Source organism: Rhinoderma darwinii, chromosome 4 (assembly GCF_050947455.1).
Source record: "Rhinoderma darwinii isolate aRhiDar2 chromosome 4, aRhiDar2.hap1, whole genome shotgun sequence".
NCBI classification, from domain to species: Eukaryota; Metazoa; Chordata; class Amphibia; order Anura; family Rhinodermatidae; genus Rhinoderma; species Rhinoderma darwinii.
The window spans coordinates 7876125-7902736 of NC_134690.1; the positions used below are offsets into that span (position 1 = coordinate 7876125).

At 44.3% G+C, this 26612-nt stretch overlaps 1 protein-coding gene across 2 annotated transcripts; it reads right to left on the reverse strand.

Moving 5' to 3' along the window:
* LOC142760603 (transmembrane protein 209-like) lies at positions 1 to 22527 on the reverse strand. Of its 2 annotated transcripts, none has more exons than XM_075863792.1 (7): positions 22262 to 22527; positions 6831 to 6883; positions 5698 to 5817; positions 3857 to 3930; positions 3378 to 3585; positions 2877 to 3032; positions 1 to 98 (listed from the first exon to the last, which is right to left on the reverse strand). In XM_075863792.1, exons 1-6 carry the CDS (start codon positions 22351 to 22353, stop codon positions 2890 to 2892), a joined length of 690 nt encoding a protein of 229 aa, XP_075719907.1. In that variant the 5' UTR covers positions 22354 to 22527; the 3' UTR covers positions 1 to 98; positions 2877 to 2889. The 2 variants fall into 2 exon arrangements, with proteins under 2 accessions (XP_075719907.1, XP_075719906.1); XM_075863791.1 differs by having other exon boundaries at positions 2894 to 3032; positions 22262 to 22526.
* Between the last annotated feature and the right edge of the window lie 4085 nt (positions 22528 to 26612).

Here is a 26612-nt window from a genome sequence, read left to right on the forward strand (position 1 = left end):
TTTGTGGCCAATGTACAGTTATATTGAGACTATTTTCATGTACGACGGAGCGTCCGGAGAATATTTCTGTCTTCACGGCGATGAACTATCGCTCAGGTCTGCAAGGATTAAAAAAAAAAAAAAAAGCTATGAAGTTCACAATAACTTTTTTTAGGAAATTTCTGCAGCTTTCGAACATACTTTATTTTGATTACTCACCATCTTCAAAATCTCTGCTGGCTGTCAGTGAACAGAAGAAATTATTGTTTACACTCAGAGGCTGTAAAATCCATCTGCGTGTAAAGTTACAATGTGCCGGTGTAAAGTTGCCAATACACATTAGATTAAAGGGGTGGTCTCTTTAGAGACGTTCTCTTTCAGAACGGAGTCGCCACAGTGATCATTTGATCGCCTCGAAGCAGAACCCCAGCACCCCCAGCAAACAGGGCTTTAGTCTGATAGCTCTTATAGACACTGATACATTGTAACACATCAATCAGCTGTGTAAGGCCCTGTTCACACAGAGTTTTGTCGAGGAAACCGCGGTAAAAAACGTCCAAAATCGCCTCCTATTGATTTCAATGGGAGGCGGAGGAGTTTTTTCCCACAAGCAGAAAAAACGCTCATGGGAAAAAGAAGCGACATGCCCTTTCTTCAGGTGTTTCCGTCTCTGATCTCCCATTGACATCAATGAGAGGCAGAGAAAGCGTTTTTTGCCGGTGGCGGAAAAAAAAACGCAGCAAAAAATACGGCAAACGGCGTGCAGGCAGGTCAAAATCTGCCTAAAAAAAGCTGTGTGAACAGGGCCTAAGGACGACTAGGTCAGGATCTTGAAAATGGTGAGGAATTGTAAATGTAAAATATAATATATTGCGGCAAAAAAACCGCAAATGGACCCCAATACCCTAGAGCTTTATAGGAATATATTGTGATAATGAAAATCAGTAGTACAGATAAATATATAAAACTTTATAATATATCCTATTAGGGTAAAGCTTCCCTGTAGTTTTCCTCTCCCTGCCTCCATGGTCTATGGAAATGTTCAGATATCTCCTCAGTCACCAAAAATCTGTCTAGCTTTTATAGTAAATAGTAGCGTCCAATGGATTTAGAAAAAGGGGATCACGCCTTCTCGTGGCGCTTCTGTAGTCCTTTATAGATGTTTTTTTGTATTCCGTTTTTTTTGGAGACAAAACTCCACCATCCTTACGTTTTATGTAATAAAATTGATTATCGCAAGTTAAAAAATTCTAAATACGATAAGACAAATATAGAACAAAATGAAACAGAATATCGACATGCGACGCGTTTCGACCTAGGACCTAGGCCTTCATCAGGCATAACAAACATTAAAAAAAAAAAAGGTTTTCTGTCTTATCGTATTTAAAAATGTTTATCTTCCGATAATAAATCAATTTTATTACATAAAACGTAAGGATTGTGGGGTTTTGACTAAAGGAGCGCCACGAGAAGGCGTGATCCCCTTTTTCTAAGTCCATTGGACACTATATTTCACCTGATATTTACCAGCCGCCGGTGCCCACTCTAGAGGCCTGCATACTGTTACGCTACAAAGCAATCAAATGGAGTTGTGCCAACCATCCTGTACAACCTCAAAGGGTGAGTACAATCAATACCCTTTGACTCACTTCTATCCAATAGACTTTCACCATCATCATCTTGCATCCAAATATCCATACGATATCACCTTACAGGAGCGCCTGTTTCTTTTTGTTTTACATTTTTCACATCCCCCTTCCCCGTCCCCTTCCAAGGAATCATGGTAAATAGTAGACAAGGAGGAGGTGGAGGAGGGGGAAGCAGCTGCAGCTCCTTTTTTTGTGTCAATGAGATACAATCTGTGAGAGGGGAGAGGGAGCAGCAGGGGAGACATCTGATTGGTCAGAGCACACATCACACAAAGAAGAGTCCGCCCACTCATCAAGTATGGTGAGTCAAAAGGAACATTTACAGAAAACAGCAGAAAAAATAAGGATTTCTGTCTGCTTCAAATTTAGTCCACAACTACAGTTGCCTGAGGTTGGCGAGGGCTTCTCAGGGTTGGTACAGTAGTATTATTGGATCTCCTGACTTTAAAGAGCCTGTTGCACAGCCCGCACTACTCCAGAACTCCTCCTAGAGTACCGCTGCAATGTGTCAACCCCGCGACATAACTTTTTGGAGTGTGGTCCTGAAGACGTCCCCATGCTCCTTATACAAGGCCAGGATTTTCTGATGACTGATCCAGCCCAACATGTCACCAACAAAATGGCAGCCAGAATAAAATAAACATGAGCTGCAGAAGAATAACCGTAATGTAATGTCGGGGTAAGGAAACAGACAAGTGAGCCCTAATCTACCCGCCACTCAGTCCCTGCCTACTTGCAACGACCCGCCCTAGGCGACGGGGTACGACTGGGCGACGGTCCCTACACTCAATAGGCGCACGACACACAAACAGACAAGGGTACAAAGAAGCCAGGGAAATGGGGAAGTTGCCCACGGGAACACCGTGAGCAACACGCGAGGTGAACGAGCCGAGTCAAACCAGGAGATGACCGAGGTACAAAAACGCAGAGCAGAAGAGTGGTCAGAAAAGCCAAGGTCAATCACAAGCAGAGGATCAGTAGTTCAAGAAGCTGCAGCAGGGCCAGGAAACCAACAGAGAAGAATCACAAGCAAAGGAGGAACAGGAAAGGCAGGTATAAATAGACAGAGGGCGGGAGCTAGCTCCGTCTGGCCAGGCTGTGATAGGCTCTCCCACTCCTAAGCCTGCCATCCTGGGTGGTGGAAGATGGAGTCAGTCTCACAGACATAGAAGCAGGTGCAGACTGATTACCTATGGGCGTCGACACAGAAGTTGTGTCTGGCAGATCCTTTACACGTAAGTCACCCACCTCGTCTTCTACTTTACCTCTTCTCTTTTACTGGTGGACAATGTCTGTGGGTAAATGGAGCTGGAGGCAGGCTTGCCACTTGGTACTGGTACTTCATCAGGACACGACTATAATATTCCATGGAGCCTCTGTAATCCCAGAAGGTTGGACTGGAGGCTGAAATAATAGATTATAGAAATGTATGGAGTGTTAGGTGGATTCCAACATCTAGAGACTGGGAATCTGTTCTGGTCATGTGAAGCTCGGACCAGTGCGTGGCTCTAGGCTCTAAATAATGCAATAGTCGGGGCCCCTGTTACAGATTATGTACTAGGTGCTTCAAGGTACTCCTCTGGTTAGAATACGCAGCTCGGATATCTGTACTGTAACGAGCAGTGAATAGCATCCCATTCAATGACTACAAGCAGAGATCTTGACAACTGAATAATTTACAGGCTATGTATGTTAGAAAATGTCATAACAATGCAAATACAATGGATCAGGATCAGCAAACCTTCATACCACAAAGCTGAGCATATTTCTCCTTCTCTTCTTCACATCGGAGGTATGTCTGCAGGATCTTGAGATCGGTCATGTAGTCTACTCTTCTAGCGGGGAAGTTGTAAGCGTACGCTGACGAACGATACCACAATCTTAAACTCTTACTCTTCACTGGACTGAGACGGCCAAGATATAGGGGAGAGCAAGGATTGTCAGCAGAGCGTTGACCCTTGAAGGAGAAATGAATGAGTTTATTCATTAGTAAAATCGTAGCTAGGCTTTCCTTCACCCTGGGCAATGGTCAGGTCGCTGCCAAGTCATGTATCTAAATACCCTGGCCAAGGCAACCCCTCCAGCACTCAACACCTGAGAAACATAACCCGGTAGCCCCACCGCTATATCCCGGACTTGACAATTGCCAGAAAATACATAGGAGGAACCAGCATCAGGTTGGGATTCCTTGGGTCCCCTCATAATTCTAAGGCTCCGGCAAAACTTACCTTGGTGTAGATACTGCTGGGTGAGGAACGTACAGCTAAAACAAAGGGCCTTCCGGCGCTGGCAAATCCCCGAACTGCAAAATTATACAAAAACTATTCAGTCAAGTCAATAAAAAGCCAACAGAACAAATTCTAATGAGTTCATCATTATATGATGGGAAGAAAATACACTTGGGAAGATACCAAGGTGAGCACGCCCAGAAGGTTGAGAAGACGAGACTTATCAAAGGCAGAACAAACCTGCCACCAAAGGTTATCATCTTATAGTCCCAACACCACATGGTCAGCGTCTACGTTACGGGTTTCCATTACTTTGGAATGGATCTGGGTGCAGATACACGGCCCGGTCATTGTATAGAGAAGACTTTCAGCCGACTTAATACCGTTAACTGTTTAGTACTGGAGACAACCAGATGTAAAGCTGAGGAATGATCACATTCTGGATGATACAGAGGCACCAAGGAATTGTCTCAAAGGGAGCTCATAGTTATCCATTATTGTGGTCAATACATTCAATATGGACTTAAAGGGTAACTTCAGTGGTAGAGTCCTTTGGCGTGCCAATCTTATCTTAGAAGATCACATCAGTGGGTATTCGAGAGCTAAGACAACCAACAATGTCCTAAACAAGTGGTTGATGGTCTCCATTATCAGCATAGCGGTGCTCCATGAAGTCCATGAAAGCCTCAGTCTTAGGCCAAATTCAGACGATCGTGTTATACGCCCGTGTAAAACAACCGTCACACGGACGCATGTATTTCAATGGAGCCCTTCACACGGCCGTTGTTTCAACGGACCGTGTCAAGGGTCCGTTGAAAATTAGAGCAGGACCTATTTTGTTTCGTTTTAACGGATTCCTCGATAGACTCAAGTCTATGGGGATCTGTGAAAATGGGACCCGCAAGGGGGCAACTCGGATGTCAAAAACGGCCGTTTTTCACGTCCGAGTTTTCCCACGTTGGTCTGAATTCGGCCTTATGCGGTAACACCGGGCAGCTTTAGATAGAAATTTACTATGGGAGAAATGGGGTGCTACACTTTTTATAAAAGGTGACCCTAATGTTGCATTCTCTAACACGCACCCCATCACGATTCCACTTATCTGCACTGATCACAAAGCTGGTGAGGAGCAGAGGTGCAGATGAAGGTGAATATTTCCTGGGTGTCTCGAAGCACGTATGTGATAGAATAAGCACGTCGGCATATAGGACTTCCTGCTACAAAAGGTCATACTCTCCATCATTGGCACCTCTTCCGCAAATCAAAAACTTTGAAAAGTAGCCATAATAGTGCCAATAATCAATCAATCAATCAATCCTAAGGATGGAATGGGATGGTCTTCTCCTGGTTTTTCCGAATTCAATTAATAAAACTGCATAAAACAATGAAGGACACTGTGGGAGCTGTAATGCTGGCCAACAAAGTCCCCTTTATTGAGGCATGTCAGAAGAAGGATCAGTGGTGGTCCATAAACTGGGACCCCCATGTATAGCTATAATGAAGAGTCTACTATATCTTCATGGAGCTCCAGTGGAGACTCCAGCAGCCACTTTATTCTAGTAATCTGCAGTCTCGGGCCACCGCTCCGATCTTCTGACTTGCCTCAATTATATATCTATATCTTAGAATAGGCTGCCCAACTAAATGTGATATTCTATGGTTCCCGAATATGGGTTCAACGGATGCACCTGAACTAGGCACCTGGGGCCACCACTCCGAGTACAAGGAGCCACATGGTTATATAATTTTCTTATTTGTATGTAAGGAGAACCTTCAAAAGGAAGTCATCAGTAATGTCAACTGAGAAAATGAAGTCACGTGAGTTCAGTGGAAGTTCTTACATGAGTTTGGTGCTCCTTGATGTCTATCTTTAGAACATCTCAGCCTCCGACCTGATGTCTTAAAAAACTTCTGAAAGACACCCAGAGCGTTCAGACTGAAGAGTGCAGCCAGCGCCAGTCCTGTGAAGAGGAGACGGGTTTGGTTTATAGGTACATGACGAATGAGGTGTCTCAGAGGCAACCTATCCCACCAACACTAGTGAGGATCCATGGTCCATAGGTGACTACTGGCTGACTATCTAACCTGTATGGGGGTGTCCCTAGACGGCGGATTCAGGGGGAGAGAAGGATCGGGGTTTTAACATGTCCGATCTTTTGTTCCTGCAGGAGAGGAGTCTGGGACAGTCTTATTCCCATCTACCCATTGAAAACACATAGACGTTCAGCAGAGCCGAATGTGTTTGGAGTAGTTGGCAGGAATAGATGTTCGGTCGACAGCTATCTTTTGGCCACCGTTAGGTGTAGGACAGAAAATGGCGCCAACCTTCCGCTTCGTTAATAAACAGATTTTTTTGGGGTATCTGATAAGCCTTACTGTGTTCACACCTTGAAAACCCCTCAGGTCTCAAGAAATCCCTGAAAATAGCTTATTTGGAAAGGAGGGGGCAAATTGTACCCCAGAGTGTTCCTCACTACTCATTGAAGCCATTACATCTGAACTTTCATGCCACCGGGCCCATTGACCCATAAAATGGGCGATTTATATATCCTGCAGAACTGAAGTTCATGGTGGGCCTGTCCGTAATTCAGAAGGTCAGATGACAACCACAATGGCTGACATTACAGCTTACATAGGGCTGGTATCCAGGTATGTCCAACCTCTGAATGACAAGTCTTCTCGTTTGGTAATGGTTACCCGCCCCTCCAGTAGTACTGCATACCTAGGCAGATTTTCCGATTGAGGAGCCTTGGACAGCTGGGTGACCCCCCCTGTGGGAGATGTAGTGTCGGCCATCTTTGTTGTTATCAGATATAACTAGGGAAATTCTAAAAACATTTAATAGCTTGACAGAAATGACGACTCAGATTTCTATTTACTGGGGATTGTTTGTTTCTATGGAGAGCTGCTCCGTAATGTAACATGGAAAGTCCCTTTAAGTTCCCCACAACGTTATAAGTGGATTAGAACTTACCGATAAAGCAGACGGTCCGGTGTGATGTCCAGTATGAAGTATCAATAAAAGCCCTGAAAATACATGGAATATGTCGCCTTTCAGCTCTTCTCAAGACATAACGCCTGGGCCAGCCTTATGCTAGAGGGTGCCCTGTGCAGCAGAATTGTTTTGCCACCCCCTCCCATATTACATACATTCCACACAAATAATGCCACCATATACTGTTCACATAAATAACACTGGTATATCCTGTAAATATAAATAATGCCACCATATACTGTTCACATAAATAACACCGGTATCTCCTGTACATATAAATAATGGCACCATATACTGTTCACATAAATAACACCGGTATATTCTGTACATATAAAAAAAAACACCATATACTGTTCACATAAATAACACCGGTATATTCTGTACATATAAATAATGGCACCATATACTGTTCACATAAATAACACCGGTATATCCTGTATGTATAAATAATGCCACCATATACTGTTCACATAAATAACACCGGTATATTCTGTACATATAAATAATGGCACCATATACTGTTCACATAAATAACACCGGTATATTCTGTATGTATAAATACTGACATCATATACTGTTCACATAAATAACACCGGTATATCCTGTACGTATAAATAATGCCACCATATACTGTTCACATAAATAACACCGGTATATCCTGTACATATAAATAATGCCATCATATACTGTTCACATAAATAACACTGGTATATCCTGTAAATATAAAAAATTCCACCATATACTGTTCACATAAATAACACCGGTATATTCTGTACATATAAATAATGGCACCATATACTGTTCACATAAATAACACCGGTATATCCTGTACATATAAATAATGGCACCATATACTGTTCACATAAATAACACCGGTATATCCTGTATGTATAAATAATGGCACCATATACTGTTCACATAAATAACATCGGTATATTCTGTACGTATAAATAATGGCACCATATACTGTTCACATAAATAACACCGGTATATCCTGTATGTATAAATAATGCCACCATATACTGTTCACATAAATAACACCGGTATATCCTGTATGTATAAATAATGCCACCATATACTGTTCACATAAATAACACCGGTATATCCTGTACATATAAATAATGGCACCATATACTGTTCACATAAATAACACCGGTATATTCTGTACATATAAATAATGCCACCATATACTGTTCACATATATAACACCGGTATATTCTGTACATATAAATAATGGCACCATATACTGCTCACATATATAACACCGGTATATCCTGTATGTATAAATAATGGCACCATATACTGTTCACATAAATAACACCGGTATATCCTGTACATATAAATAATGGCACCATATACTGTTCACATAAATAACACTGGTATATCCTGTACATATAAATAATGGCACCATATACTGTTCACATAAATAACACCGGTATATTCTGTACATATAAATAATGGCATCATATACTGTTCACATAAATAACACCAGTATATTCTGTACATATAAATAATGGCACCATATACTGTTCACATAAATAACCCCGGTATATCCTGTACATATAAATAATGGCACCATATACTGTTCACATAAATAACACCGGTATATCCTGTATGTATAAATAATGGCACCATATACTGTTCACATAAATAACATCGGTATATTCTGTACGTATAAATAATGGCACCATATACTGTTCACATAAATAACACCGGTATATCCTGTATGTATAAATAATGCCACCATATACTGTTCACATAAATAACACCGGTATATCCTGTATGTATAAATAATGCCACCATATACTGTTCACATAAATAACACCGGTATATCCTGTATGTATAAATAATGGCACCATATACTGTTCACATAAATAACACTGGTATATCCTGTACATATAAATAATGGCACCATATACTGTTCACATAAATAACACCGGTATATTCTGTACATATAAATAATGGCACCATATACTGTTCACATAAATAACACCGGTATATTCTGTACATATAAATAATGGCACCATATACTGTTCACATAAATAACGCCGGTATATTCTGTACATATAAATAATGGCACCATATACTGTTCACATAAATAACACCGGTATATCCTGTATGTATAAATAATGCCACCATATACTGTTCACATAAATAACACCGGTATATCCTGTATGTATAAATAATGGCACCATATACTGTTCACATAAATAACACTGGTATATCCTGTACATATAAATAATGGCACCATATACTGTTCACATAAATAACACCGGTATATTCTGTACATATAAATAATGGCACCATATACTGTTCACATAAATAACACCGGTATATTCTGTACATATAAATAATGGCACCATATACTGTTCACATAAATAACACCGGTATATTCTGTACATATAAATAATGGCATCATATACTGTTCACATAAATAACACCAGTATATTCTGTACATATAAATAATGGCACCATATACTGTTCACATAAATAACACCGGTATATCCTGTACATATAAATAATGGCACCATATACTGTTCACATAAATAACACCGGTATATTCTGTACATATAAATAATGGCACCATATACTGTTCACATAAATAACATCGGTATATTCTGTACGTATAAATAATGGCACCATATACTGTTCACATAAATAACACCGGTATATCCTGTATGTATAAATAATGCCACCATATACTGTTCACATAAATAACACCGGTATATCCTGTATGTATAAATAATGCCACCATATACTGTTCACATAAATAACACCGGTATATCCTGTACATATAAATAATGGCACCATATACTGTTCACATAAATAACACCGGTATATTCTGTACATATAAATAATGCCACCATATACTGTTCACATATATAACACCGGTATATTCTGTACATATAAATAATGGCACCATATACTGCTCACATATATAACACCGGTATATCCTGTATGTATAAATAATGGCACCATATACTGTTCACATAAATAACACTGGTATATCCTGTACATATAAATAATGGCACCATATACTGTTCACATAAATAACACCGGTATATTCTGTACATATAAATAATGGCATCATATACTGTTCACATAAATAACACCAGTATATTCTGTACATATAAATAATGGCACCATATACTGTTCACATAAATAACACTGGTATATCCTGTATGTATAAATAATGGCACCATATACTGTTCACATAAATAACACCGGTATATCCTGTACATATAAATAATGGCACCATATACTGTTCACATAAATAACACCAGTATATCCTGTATGTATAAATAATGGCACCATATACTGTTCACATAAATAACACCGGTATATCCTGTATGTATAAATAATGGCACCATATACTGTTCACATAAATAACACCGGTATATTCTGTACATATAAATAATGGCACCATATACTGTTCACATAAATAACACCAGTATTTCCTGTACATATAAATAATGGCACCATATACTGTTCACATAAATAACACCGGTATATCCTGTACATATAAATAATGGCACCATATACTGTTCACATAAATAACACCGGTATATCCTGTATGTATAAATAATGGCACCATATACTGTTCACATAAATAACACCGGTATATCCTGTACATATAAATAATGGCACCATATACTGTTCACATAAATAACACCGGTATATCCTGTATGTATAAATAATGCCACCATATACTGTTCACATAAATAACACCGGTATATCCTGTATGTATAAATAATGCCACCATATACTGTTCACATAAATAACACCGGTATATCCTGTACATATAAATAATGGCACCATATACTGTTCACATAAATAACACCGGTATATTCTGTACATATAAATAATGGCACCATATACTGTTCACATATATAACACCGGTATATTCTGTACATATAAATAATGGCACCATATACTGCTCACATATATAACACCGGTATATCCTGTATGTATAAATAATGGCACCATATACTGTTCACATAAATAACACTGGTATATCCTGTACATATAAATAATGGCACCATATACTGTTCACATAAATAACACCGGTATATTCTGTACATATAAATAATGGCATCATATACTGTTCACATAAATAACACCAGTATATTCTGTACATATAAATAATGGCACCATATACTGTTCACATAAATAACACTGGTATATCCTGTATGTATAAATAATGGCACCATATACTGTTCACATAAATAACACCGGTATATCCTGTACATATAAATAATGGCACCATATACTGTTCACATAAATAACACCAGTATATCCTGTATGTATAAATAATGGCACCATATACTGTTCACATAAATAACACCGGTATATCCTGTATGTATAAATAATGGCACCATATACTGTTCACATAAATAACACCTGTATATCCTGTACATATAAATACTGACATCATATACTGTTCACATAAATAACACCGGTATATTCTGTACATATAAATAATGGCACCATATACTGTTCACATAAATAACACCGGTATATCCTGTACATATAAATAATGGCACCATATACTGTTCACATAAATAACACCAGTATTTCCTGTACATATAAATAATGGCACCATATACTGTTCACATAAATAACACCGGTATATCCTGTACATATAAATAATGGCACCATATACTGTTCACATAAACAACACCGGTATATCCTGTACATATAAATAATGGCACCATATACTGTTCACATAAATAACACCGGTATATTCTGTACATATAAATAATGGCACCATATACTGTTCACATAAATAACACCGGTATATCCTGTATGTATAAATAATGGCACCATATACTGTTCACATAAATAACACCGGTATATCCTGTACATATAAATAATGGCACCATATACTGTTCACATAAATAACACCGGTATATCCTGTACATATAAATAATGGCACCATATACTGTTCACATAAATAACACCGGTATATCCTGTATGTATAAATAATGGCACCATATACTGTTCACATAAATAACACCTGTATATCCTGTACATATAAATACTGACATCATATACTGTTCACATAAATAACACCGGTATATTCTGTACATATAAATAATGGCACCATATACTGTTCACATAAATAACACCTGTATATCCTGTACATATAAATACTGACATCATATACTGTTCACATAAATAACACCGGTATATCCTGTATGTATAAATAATGGCACCATATACTGTTCACATAAATAACACCGGTATATCCTGTACATATAAATAATGCCACCATATACTGCTCACATAAATAACACCGGTATATTCTGTACATATAAATAATGCCATCATATACTGCTCACATAAATAACACCGGTATATTCTGTACATATAAATAATGCCACCATATACTGTTCACATAAATAACACCGGTATATCCTGTATGTATAAATAATGGCACCATATACTGTTCACATAAATAACACCGGTATATCCTGTACATATAAATAATGGCACCATATACTGTTCACATAAATAACACCAGTATTTCCTGTACATATAAATAATCCGGCTATTCACTTTATATATAAATAATACGTCTGTAAAACGTATACATATATAATACCACCATATACAGTACACATTAATAATACTGTACATATAAATAATACCCCCATGTACTGTGTGTCTGTGTACACACACACACACACATATATATATATATATATATATATATATATATATATATATATAAATATATAAATATATATACATACACACATATAATGCTGCCATATATTGTAGAACTGAAGTCCAACAAATGCTTTAAGTATAATTATAATCACTTTATACTCTATACACATATAACACCACTACATATCGTTTGTATAAAAATACTGCTCTATACTGTACACATTTAATACCTGTAACGAAACGGGGTAGGGAGACGGGACGTCCTAGAGCCGGGACCTAATTATACCTACTCGCTGATTCTCAGAGCCTGAGGAGTGGGGTCTTAATCCGAAGTAGAGTCTACAACTCTTCCGAAAAGAGGAAAAAGTCTTCCGGTCCCCTGAGAACCGGTCAGGCAACTTGAAGTGGGGTTCAAGAGGTGAGGTGAATGGTACTACCTGGGTAGCATCTTGCTGGTTGAACCTCTGAGCCAGGTCTTGGACCTGTAGGGAGAGACCCTGCATTTGCTGAGCCAGGGCCTCAAGGGGGTCCATAGTAGAGTCAGGGACCAGGGTATGAAAAGGGGTAGGGAGACGGACAGGTGAGCCCTAATCTACCCGCAACTCAGTCTCTGCCTACTTGCACGGCCCATCCTAAGTGACGGCGTACAACTGGGCGACGGTCCCTATGCTCAATAAGTGCAAAACAGACAACACAAGACAAGGGCACACAGAAGCAAGGGGGAAGCTGGGGCAGTTCCCACGGAAACACCGTGAGCAACAGGAGTGGTGAACCGAGCCGAGTCAAACCAGGAGAGTACGTAGTAGCAAATTAAGAGCAGGAGAATAGTAAGTAAAGCCAGGGTCAAAGTAACAGCGGTCAAACAGGTAAACAGCAGGAATCGAAGAGCCAGGAAACCAGACAATCACAGCCAAGGAACATGCTGCAAGGGCGGGTATAAATAGACCAAGGGCGGGAGCTAGAACCGTCAGGCCAGGCTGTGATAGGTTCTCCCTCTCCTCAGCCTGCCAGCCTGAGTGGTAACAGATCGCGTCACTCTAGCAGACCTTGGAGCTGATGAGGGCTGATTAACCCCGGGCGTCGACACAGAACCTGTGTCTGGTAAACCCTTTACAATACCATTATACTCACTGCACATCTATTATACTGCTATATACTATACTTACATATAATACCGCTATATACTGCATACACCTATAATATTGCAACATACACTACGCACAAAATACTGCTACAGTCTACACACACACACACACACACACACACAATACCACTATATACTCTGCACATCAGTTTTGCCACTATTTACACAAAAGCACGGCAAAAACTGTTATTTAAATCATTGCTGCAAAACTACAATGTGTGAATATGCCCTTACAGTACATATGTACACGGGAATCATATATAACTAGATAGATAGATGATAGATAGATTAAAAAAAAGAAAGCAGAAGAACAGCTCCAGTAGTGGGTGCAACTCCTCTGAGGCTAGGGCTACGAGACCTCAGATAGACAGCAGGTAAAAAGAAGGGAGGCAGCACTCCAAAGTAGTGAATTTTCATTCACTACTTTGTGCTGCCTCCACTCTTTTGACCTGAGTTATTATACACACACACACACTTACACACGTACACACATTTACACACACTTACCTTCTATGTAGGATCTCTCATGCAGTCTCCTGAAGCCGCAGGGCCTTTACAACATTCCCAATCCCAGTACAGCAGATATAACCAGCTGCAGAAGTAGCTGGTCTGCAAGAAGAAAAGGGGGACACAGCACAGGAGAGGAGGGGGATACAGGAGAGGAGGGGGATACAGGAGAGGAGGGGGATACAGGAGAGGGAAGCAGGGGCACACAGGAGAGGAGGGGGACACACAGGAGAGGCGGGGGACACAGGAGAGGAGGGGGACCACAGGAGAGGGAAGCAAGGGCACACAGGAGAGGAGGGGGATACAGGAGAGGGAAGCAAGGGCACATAGGAGAGGAGGGGCACACACATGAGAGGAGGGGGACACACAGGAGAGGAGGGGGATACAGGAGAGGGAAGCAAGGGCACATAGGAGAGGAGGGGCACACACAGGAGAGGAGGGAGACACACAGGAGAGGAGGGGGATACAGGAGAGGGAAGCAAGGGCACATAGGAGAGGAGGGGCACACACATGAGAGGAGGGGGACACACATGAGAGGAGGGGGATACAGGAGAGGGAAGCAAGGGCACATAGGAGAGGAGGGGCACACACAGGAGAGGAGGGAGACACACAGGAGAGGAGGGGGATACAGGAGAGGAGGGGGATACAGGAGAGGGAAGCAAGGGCACACAGGAGAGGGAAGCAAGGGCACACAGGAGAGGCGGGGGACACAGGAGAGGAGGGGGACCACAGGAGAGGGAAGCAAGGGCACACAGGAGAGGAGGGGGATACAGGAGAGGGAAGCAAGGGCACATAGGAGAGGAGGGGCACACACATGAGAGGAGGGGGACACACAGGAGAGGAGGGGGATACAGGAGAGGGAAGCAAGGGCACATAGGAGAGGAGGGGCACACACAGGAGAGGAGGGAGACACACAGGAGAGGAGGGGGATACAGGAGAGGAGGGGGACACAGGAGAGGAGGGGGACACACAGGAGAGGAGGGGGACACACAGGAGAGGAGGGGAATACACAGGAGAGGAGGGGGATACAGGAGAGGAGGGGGACACACAGGAGAGGAGGGGAATACACAGGAGAGGAGGGGTACACACAGGAGAGGAGGGGGACACAGGAGAGGAGGGGGATACAGGAGAGGAGAGGGATACAGGAGAGGAGGTGGACACAGGAGAGGAGGGGGATACAGGAGAGGAGAGGGATACAGGAGAGGAGGGGGATACAGGAGAGGAGGGGGATACAGGAGAGGAGGGGGACACAGGAGAGGAGGGGGATACAGGAGAGGAGGGTACACACAGGAGAGGAGGGTACACACAGGAGAGGAGGGGGACACAGGAGAGGAGAGGGATACAGGAGAGGAGGGGGATACAGGAGAGGAGGGGGATACAGGAGAGGAGGGGGACACAGGAGAGGAGGGGGACACAGGAGAGGAGAGGGATACAGGAGAGGAGGGGGATACAGGAGAGGAGGGGGATACAGGAGAGGAGGGGGACACAGGAGAGGAGGGGGACACAGGAGAGGAGGGGGACACAGGAGAGGACTAGACACGGAGCTTCCTCTCTGCAGACGCTCAGCCTGTGAACTCTCCCCTCCCCCTCTTCTCTGTCCCGACTGCTTCAGATGAGAGAGGGGACGTGGTTTGTATTCACAGGCGGAGGAGACGGGATGTGGGGCCACCATAGAGAATATTATGTTGTAGGAGGGAATCGGGGCTGCAGAGGGACCAATCTACAGAAGCATCAGGCAGCATGTTTATTGTCAGTGACGGCGCCCCCTTTACTTAGGAGGAGCGGTGCGCCCTGTGCTGCGGAACAAATATATTCTGATTATTTACCACTTCTGTCAGAGGCTCCGGAGCCCTGATGTAAAATCTGTGCCATGACCGCCCTTCCTGTCAATTTATAGTGCCAGTCAGGGTTCCCCCATTAATCTTGCCAAGTGGGGTGTCCCCATTAATAATGCCAAGCGGGGTGTCCCCATTAATAATGCCAAGCGGGGTGTCCCCATTAATAATGCCAAGTGGGGTGTCCACATTAATAATGCCAAGCGGGGTGTCCCCATTAATAATGCCAAGCGGGGTGTCCCCATTAATAATGCCAAGCGGGGTGTCCCCATTAATAATGCCAAGCGGGGTGTCTCCATTAATAATGCCAAGCGGGGTGTCTCCATTAATAGAGCCAGTCAGATTGCCCTATTAATAGAGCTATTCAAAGTGCCTCCATTTATAATGCCAGTCGGAGTGCCCCCATTTTTAGTGCCAAGCATAGCGCCCCCATTAAAAGTAGCAGTTGGATCGTCCCTATTAAATGGCAATGTAAAATGTTGAACTTTTTTTTTTACACGTGTTTAATGCCACTTTCTAATTGTTTTTTTTGTTTTTTATTAAAATCTGTTTTTACTTTTTGAGATGCAGCTTCTATGTGTCCTGGAGATATAGAAGCGGTTTCTTGCGCTGAAACCAAAATCCGTCAGGTCAGTCGGGACTGACGGCTTCGGTGACAGCGGGTCCTGCGTGTCTCTGACAAGCAGCATTTACTTGTTCTCTATTACATCTAAGACATGCAGGACCCGCCGTCACCGAAGCCGTCAGTCCCGGCTGACCTGACAGATTCGGGTTTCAACGCAAGAAACCGCTTCTACATCTCCAGGACACATAGAAGCTGCATCTCAAAAAATGTCAGTGTTACACAGCCTTGAGGCCGGATTCAGACGAGCGTGTGCGTTTTGCGCGTGCAGAAGGTACTTAACAGCTCCGTGTGTCATCACCATATGATGCGCGGCTGCGTGATTTTCACGCACACATTGACTACAACGGGTGCGTGATGCGCGAACAACGCACAAATATAGGACCTGTCGTGAGTTTTTCGCAGCGGACACACGGACACACGCTGCGTGAAACGCACTGACAGTCTGCACAGCCCCGTAGAGTAACATAGGTCCGCGCGAGGCGCGTGAAAATCAAGTGCGTTGTACGGACGTATATGACGTTCGTGTAGATCCGGCCTGAAGGGCATGTTCACACAGTGATTTGTAGGCAGAAAAAAAAAAGACACATAATCAGCGTCAAAAACGCAGATGATGTTTTTAATAAACAATAGTATTTTTATGCTTTTTTTTAATTACAGAAACCTAAATACCTTAAGGGGCAGTTCACACAGAGTTGTAAGACACGTTTTTTTGACGTGGAAAAAGCTTTAGAAGACGCGCCAAAAAACGCCTCCCATTGATTTCAATGGGAGGCGGTTTTTTTTCTGTGAGCGGTAAGAATCACTCACGGGAAAAAGAAGCGACGTGCTCTATTTCCGGGCGTTTACGTCTCTGACTCCACTGATATCGCAGTCACATTGTACCCAATAATAGTGCCAGCCGGAGTGCCCCCATTAATATCACAGTCACATTGTACCCAATAATAGTGCCAGCCGGAGTGCCCCCATTAATATCACAGTCACATTGTACCCAATAATAGTGCCAGCCGGAGTGCCCCCATTAATATCACAGTCACATTGTACCCAATAATAGTGCCAGCCGGAGTGCCCCCACTGATATCACAGTCACATTGTACCCAATAATAGTGCCAGCCGGAGTGCCCCCATTAATATCACAGTCACATTGTACCCAATAATAGTGCCAGCCGGAGTGCCCCCATTAATATCACAGTCACATTGTACCCAATAATAGTGCCAGCCGGAGTGCCCCCACTGATATCACAGTCACATTGTACCCAATAATAGTGCCAGCCGGAGTGCCCCCATTAATGTCACAGTCACATTGTACCCAATAATAGTGCCAGCCGGAGTGCCCCCATTAATATCACAGTCACATTGTACCCAATAATAGTGCCAGCCGGAGTGCCCCCACTGATATCACAGTCACATTGTACCCAATAATAGTGCCAGCCGGAGTGCCCCCATTAATATCACAGTCACATTGTACCCATTAATAGTGCCAGTCGGAGTGCCCCCACTGATATCACAGTCACATTGTACCCATTAATAGTGCCAGCCGGAGTGCCCCCACTGATATCACAGTCACATTGTACCCATTAATAGGGCCAGCCGGAGTGCCCCCATTAATATCACAGTCACATTGTACCCATTAATAGTGCCAGCCGGAGTGCCCCCACTGATATCACAGTCACATTGTACCCAATAATAGTGCCAGCCGGAGTGCCCCATTAATATCACAGTCACATTGTACCCATTAATAGTGCCAGCCGGAGTGCCCCCACTGATATCACAGTCACATTGTACCCAATAATAGTGCCAGCCGGAGTGCCCCCATTAATATCACAGTCACATTGTACCCATGAATAGTGCCAGCCGGAGTGCCCCCATTAATATCACAGTCACATTGTACCCAATAATAGAGCCAGCCGGAGTGCCCCCACTGATATCAGTCACATTGTACCCAATAATAGTGCCAGCCGGAGTGCCCCCATTAATATCACAGTCACATTGTACCCAATAATAGGGCCAGCCGGAGTGCCCCCACTGATATCACAGTCACATTGTACCCAATAATAGTGCCAGCCGGAGTGCCCCCATTAATATCACAGTCACATTGTACCCATTAATAGTGCCAGCCGGAGTGCCCCCATTAATATCACAGTCACATTGTACCCATTAATAGTGCCAGCCGGAGTGCCCCCACTGATATCACAGTCACATTGTACCCAATAATAGTGCCAGCCGGAGTGCCCCATTAATATCACAGTCACATTGTACCCATTAATAGTGCCAGCCGGAGTGCCCCCACTGATATCACAGTCACATTGTACCCAATAATAGTGCCAGCCGGAGTGCCCCCATTAATATCACAGTCACATTGTACCCATGAATAGTGCCAGCCGGAGTGCCCCCACTGATATCAGTCACATTGTACCCAATAATAGTGCCAGCCGGAGTGCCCCCATTAATATCACAGTCACATTGTACCCAATAATAGGGCCAGCCGGAGTGCCCCCACTGATATCACAGTCACATTGTACCCAATAATAGGGCCAGCCGGAGTGCCCCCACTGATATCACAGTCACATTGTACCCAATAATAGTGCCAGCCGGAGTGCCCCCATTAATATCACAGTCACATTGTACCCATTAATAGTGCCAGCCGGAGTGCCCCCACTGATATCACAGTCACATTGTACCCAATAATAGTGCCAGCCGGAGTGCCCCCATTAATATCACAGTCACATTGTACCCATTAATAGTGCCAGCCGGAGTGCCCCCACTGATATCAGTCACATTGTACCCAATAATAGTGCCAGCCGGAGTGCCCCCATTAATATCACAGTCACATTGTACCCAATAATAGGGCCAGCCGGAGTGCCCCCACTGATATCACAGTCACATTGTACCCAATAATAGGGCCAGCCGGAGTGCCCCCACTGATATCACAGTCACATTGTACCCAATAATAGTGCCAGCCGGAGTGCCCCCACTGATATCACAGTCACATTGTACCCAATAATAGGGCCAGCCGGAGTGCCCCCACTGATATCACAGTCACATTGTACCCAATAATAGGGCCAGCCGGAGTGCCCCCACTGATATCACAGTCACATTGTACCCAATAATAAGGCCAGCCGGAGTGCCCCCACTGATATCACAGTCACATTGTACCCAATAATAGGGCCAGCCGGAGTGCCCCCACTGATATCACAGTCACATTGTACCCAATAATAGGGCCAGCCGGAGTGCCCCCACTGATATCACAGTCACATTGTACCCAATAATAGGGCCAGCCGGAGTGCCCCCACTGATATCACAGTCACATTGTACCCAATAATAGGGCCAGCCGGAGTGCCCCCACTGATATCACAGTCACATTGTACCCAATAATAGTGCCAGCCGGAGTGCCCCCACTGATATCACAGTCACATTGTACCCAATAATAGGGCCAGCCGGAGTGCCCCCATTAATATCACAGTCACATTGTACCCAATAATAGAGCCAGCCGGAGTGCCCCCACTGATATCAGTCACATTGTACCCAATAATAGTGCCAGCCGGAGTGCCCCCATTAATATCACAGTCACATTGTACCCAATAATAGGGCCAGCCGGAGTGCCCCCACTGATATCACAGTCACATTGTACCCAATAATAGTGCCAGCCGGAGTGCCCCCATTAATATCACAGTCACATTGTACCCAATAATAGTGCCAGCCGGAGTGCCCCCATTAATATCGCAGTCACATTGTACCCATTAATAGTGCCAGCCGGAGTGCCCCCACTGATATCACAGTCACATTGTACCCAATAATAGTGCCAGCCGGAGTGCCCCCATTAATATCACAGTCACATTGTACCCAATAATAGTGCAAGCCGGAGTGCCCCCATTAATATCACAGTCACATTGTACCCATTAATAGTGCCAGCCGGAGTGCCCCCACTGATATCACAGTCACATTGTACCCAATAATAGTGCCAGCCGGAGTGCCCCATTAATATCACAGTCACATTGTACCCATTAATAGTGCCAGCCGGAGTGCCCCCACTGATATCACAGTCACATTGTACCCAATAATAGTGCCAGCCGGAGTGCCCCCATTAATATCACAGTCACATTGTACCCATGAATAGTGCCAGCCGGAGTGCCCCCACTGATATCAGTCACATTGTACCCAATAATAGTGCCAGCCGGAGTGCCCCCATTAATATCACAGTCACATTGTACCCAATAATAGGGCCAGCCGGAGTGCCCCCACTGATATCACAGTCACATTGTACCCAATAATAGTGCCAGCCGGAGTGCCCCCACTGATATCACAGTCACATTGTACCCAATAATAGTGCCAGCCGGAGTGCCCCCACTGATATCACAGTCACATTGTACCCAATAATAGTGCCAGCCGGAGTGCCCCCACTGATATCACAGTCACATTGTACCCAATAATAGGGCCAGCCGGAGTGCCCCCATTAATGTCACAGTCACATTGTACCCAATAATAGTGCCAGCCGGAGTGCCCCCACTGATATCACAGTCACATTTTAGCCATTAATAAGGCCAGCCGGAGTGCCCCCATTAATGTCACAGTCACATTGTACCCATTAATAGTGCCAGCCGGAGTGCCCCCACTGATATCACAGTCACATTGTACCCAATAATAGGGCCAGCCGGAGTGCCCCCATTAATGTCACAGTCACATTGTACCCAATAATAGTGCCAGCCGGAGTGCCCCCACTGATATCACAGTCACATTGTACCCAATAATAGGGCCAGCCGGAGTGCCCCCATTAATGTCACAGTCACATTGTACCCAATAATAGTGCCAGCCGGAGTGCCCCCACTGATATCACAGTCACATTGTACCCAATAATAGTGCCAGCCGGAGTGCCCCCACTGATATCACAGTCACATTGTACCCAATAATAGTGCCAGCCGGAGTGCCCCCACTGATATCACAGTCACATTGTACCCATTAATAAGGCCAGCCGGAGTGCCCCCACTGATATCACAGTCACATTTTAGCCATTAATAAGGCCAGCCGGAGTGCCCCCATTAATGTCACAGTCACATTGTACCCAATAATAGTGCCAGCCGGAGTGCCCCCACTGATATCACAGTCACATTGTACCCATTAATAGTGCCAGCCGGAGTGCCCCCACTGATATCACAGTCACATTGTACCCAATAATAGTGCCAGCCGGAGTGCCCCCACTGATATCACAGTCACATTGTACCCATTAATAGTGCCAGCCGGAGTGCCCCCACTGATATCACAGTCACATTGTACCCATTAATAGTGCCAGCCGGAGTGCCCCCACTGATATCACAGTCACATTGTACCCATTAATAGTGCCAGCCGGAGTGCCCCCACTGATGTTGCAGTCACATTGTACCCATTAATGGTGCCAATTGGAGTACCCCAATAATAATAACAGTCAAAGTGCCCCCATTAGTACTGCAGCCAGTGGGAATGAATACTGCCAGATTTCAAAGACATACAGATGGGGCATTTCGATTTGCGAGTGCCATCCAGCTTTCCCAGAACCCTGAACATCTGCGGCTATATGAAGACTTACATATAAATCCCCCCCAGTAGGAGCCGCCGGGTCGGAGCTCGACCGTTGTATATTATTCGTGTAACTCACATGACTGTGTAGATCGTCCCCGCCAGATATGCGTTCAGAAGCCCCCAGGCCGGGACGCTATCTCTGCCGTACGCTTTTCTCCTCTTCTTCATGTCGCTCCGTTACTTTACTCCGCAGAATCCATTCCTATAAGACCCAAGAAAGTCATGACGGAGAAATCCGAGCCAAAGACAAGACATGAAAAGAACCAGCTCCCCTCCCCCGCCATAACCCCACGCAGCAGCCCTGGTCAAGTCCTCGCACGCCAGTCCCAGCAGCAGTTGGAGACGTTGGTACAGCAGAGCGGCTCATGGACAAGTCACCCGACGCCCTCCCGGCCGCCAGACAACCAGACAATACCATTCAATGGCTGCTTCAGCTGGGCAATTCCTTTCCATTTGACAAGAATAGTGGAGAGGGCAGCAAAGGGGGGGGTATACCTGGGGCATGGAAGTATTACTTTAAATAGGTGCCTTGTTATACAATATTGAAACATGGGCAGCACTTTCATCCAGAGCCCAACACCAAGATCAGCTCATCACCATGGAAGGGAGCGGAAGGACAGAGGCTCTCCAGAGAAGAAACCGCTCCAAATCCCCTGTATAAACAGAGCTACATGATAAGATTCTGCTGCCTGCAGCCACCACTAGGGGGAGCTCACTACATACAGATATATACAGCTCCCGTAGAGTTACATGATAACATTCTACTGCCTGCAGTCACCACTAGGGGGAGCTCACTACATACAAATATATACAGCTCCCATAGAGTTACATGATAACATTCTGCTGCCTGCAGCCACCACTAGGGGCTCACTACATACAAATATATACAGCTCCCATAGAGTTACATGATAACATTCTGCTGCCTGCAGTCACCACTAGAGAGAGCTCACTACATATAGATATATACAGCTCCCATAGAGTTACATGATAACATTCTACTGCCTGCAGTCACCACTAGGGGGAGCACACTACATATAGATATATATATAGATTCCATAGAGTTACATGATAACATTCTGCTACCTGCAGCCACCACTAGGGGGAGCTCACTACATACAGATATATACAGCTCCAGTAGAGTTACATGATAATATTCTGCTGCCTGCAGTCACCACTAGGGGGAGCTCAGTACATACAGATATATACAACCACCACCAGGGGGAGCTCACTACATAAAGCTATATACAGCTCCCATAGAGGTACACAATACTGCTGCCTGCAGCAACCACTAGGGGGAGCTCACAATATACAGATATATACAGCTCCTATAGAATTATATGATAAGATTCTGCTGCCTGCAGTCACCACTAGGGGGAGCTCACTACATACAAATATATACAGCTCCCATAGAGTTACATGATAACATTCTGCTGCCTGCAGCCACCACTAGGGGCTCACTACATACAAATATATACAGCTCCCATAGAGTTACATGATAACATTCTGCTGCCTGCAGTCACCACTAGGGGGAGCTCACTACATACAAATATATACAGCTCCCATAGAGTTACATGATAACATTCTGCTGCCTGCAGCCACCACTAGGGGCTCACTACATACAAATATATACAGCTCCCATAGAGTTACATGATAACATTCTGCTGCCTGCAGTCACCACTAGAGAGAGCTCACTACATATAGATATATACAGCTCCCATAGAGTTACATGATAACATTCTACTGCCTGCAGTCACCACTAGGGGGAGCACACTACATATAGATATATATATAGATTCCATAGAGTTACATGATAACATTCTGCTACCTGCAGCCACCACTAGGGGGAGCTCACTACATACAGATATATACAGCTCCAGTAGAGTTACATGATAATATTCTGCTGCCTGCAGTCACCACTAGGGGGAGCTCAGTACATACAGATATATACAACCACCACCAGGGGGAGCTCACTACATAAAGCTATATACAGCTCCCATAGAGGTACACAATACTGCTGCCTGCAGCAACCACTAGGGGGAGCTCACAATATACAGATATATACAGCTCCTATAGAATTATATGATAAGATTCTGCTGCCTGCGGCCACCACCATCAAAATGATGTTTAATGGTGGACAGTCACTATGAGTAATTCTGAAAAACTTGTCCTTGTTTCCCCTGCTGGAATATTAACCAGCTCCTATACAGGCGTCGAAGCAGCGCCACATGTCTCCAAGACACAACTGATGTCCTCTACTCAAGAGGTGGGCAGGGGATGACATAATAAGACGGGTCATATCGAACGACTCACCTGTGTGAGAACTTGTACTCGGTGGACCGGCACTTGGGCCGAACACCCTTGAATCATGGCTGCTTGGAAAGACAATGGAGTTTGTGTGGTCCTTCACGATCACAGGGTAAGTGGAGCCACTAGGCCGCTCCGCCGTAGCGCAGAGGCAGCTGCCCTAGTCACAGTCTATACCAGACTCTACAAGACTCACACGGGTACCTGAACTAGTCGAGACAGTGGCCGAGGCTTCAGCATGGATGGAGGTGGGTGCAGCAGGTCGCGCCACACGTGGCGAATAACACTAGACGTGGCAGATGACACTGGACGTGGCAGACGACAGCAGGTGCAGTAGACACGACTCCAACCGTAATAGGCTCAGGAAAAAGAACACAGCACGGGATACAGGAACAGATAACAGGGCACGGGTTACAACTGGAACGGGATAACACTAAGGGACCATTTGCAAGACTGACATGGGATACACTAACAACGCTCAGGCAAAGAGGAAATCATGTGTAGTCGATAATAATGACGGGACACAGCGGACCGGAACGGAAGGGAGCGCTGGCGTCTCCTAGGAAGGAGATGCGAGCCAGCACTCACAGATCCATGGCTGCGGCCGTCGGGGGGTGAGTAAACGCGACGGGCAGCGCCCATGGACGCTACATCGTCATTAGTCATATAGGACTTTCATGGCAAACCCGGGGCCGTCCCTAATACCTGGAAATACCAATCTTAACAATATCGGAAAAAACTTTATGAAAGTTAGATGAAAAACATGTCTGCCACTAGAGGGAGCTCACTGCATACTGATTTATAGGAGGAGCTGTATAAACCTGAATGCATTCAGCTCCCTCTAGTGGCAGCTGCAGAGGCGCAGAATTTTGGTTGTGTGAAGGTAAGCAGGGGATCTGGAGCTTTGTATCAGAACTAAAGTAGATAAGCGAACCGATTCTAAACAAATAGAGGTCGGTAAGAATTTCCCCAAAAATTCTTGGAATAGAGAGGGGTCAGCAATTTTAGGCACTCCAGCTGTTCAGTAACTACAACTCCCAGCATGGCCTAATAGCCAAAGGCTTTATTATTCCAGCGAAAGGCTGTCAGGGTATGCTGGGAATTGTAGTTCCACAACAGCTGGAGTGACAAAGGTCGATGACCATCAACATTAACCCCTTCACCATTAAACCACCCTAGACCTCCGGGGATATTGGATTTTAATCCAACCAGTCTGGACCGCCATGGTTATGACAATTAACCTCTTCATATCTTAGACCCGCAGCGATAGGACTACTACCACTATCCTCACATGGGAAGAGATGGAAAATGAAGTATAATGCAGGGTTGGAGGGTTAAGGAGGGGACATTTGCTCTTGTAAGTCTTTGTCTTGGGCACCTTCACACTTGGAGACCCGCCGGTAAATATTCGACATTTGCCCTTGACTTTGACAATTCGCTGGTAGACCGCTGCGCAACTCTGACCTGTAAAAAAATAGGAAATCAGACGGTAATAGGTCATGGGAAACTAAATGGATCCTAACAGATCATAATGGACTAGTAATCACATAGCAGAGCCGGATAGCGCTGCAGCTTGATCACATGATGAATGCACCTGAAGACAAAAACCTCTCCGCGGGCGCCAATCCTGTAACGGAGGCGCAGTGTTTCCTTGTTGTAGGGATCACGCATGAATCTTCTTAGATCCTCCGAGGCGACTTATTTCCTTTTACTCATCACGTTGAGGGGGAGAGACCTGACAGAATACACACTACCGCCATTGTAGCAGGAGACCGGAAAGACATCCAGGTGTAGAGTATTTAACCTAAAAATACCAACCACGGGGACTCCAGCGCAAGCCGTAATGTTAATAATAATATGACTGCAGGACGAGGAGACCAGAAGAGCAGAGAATATTAAAGATTAGAGAGATTATCAATATTTACTGAGCTGTAAAAGTACAGAACCTGCTTACAATGTAGTGAGGTGAAGTGACCACTAGATGGCGGCAGTGTACAATGCAGGTTATATCATGGCTGTAAGGTCTGATTCGCAGGGACCTATGTAATTCATTGGGGCTATTCAGACACGGGATGTTCGTCACGCGGCGGACGGACCCTTTTTTTTGCAGACGTAAAAAACGT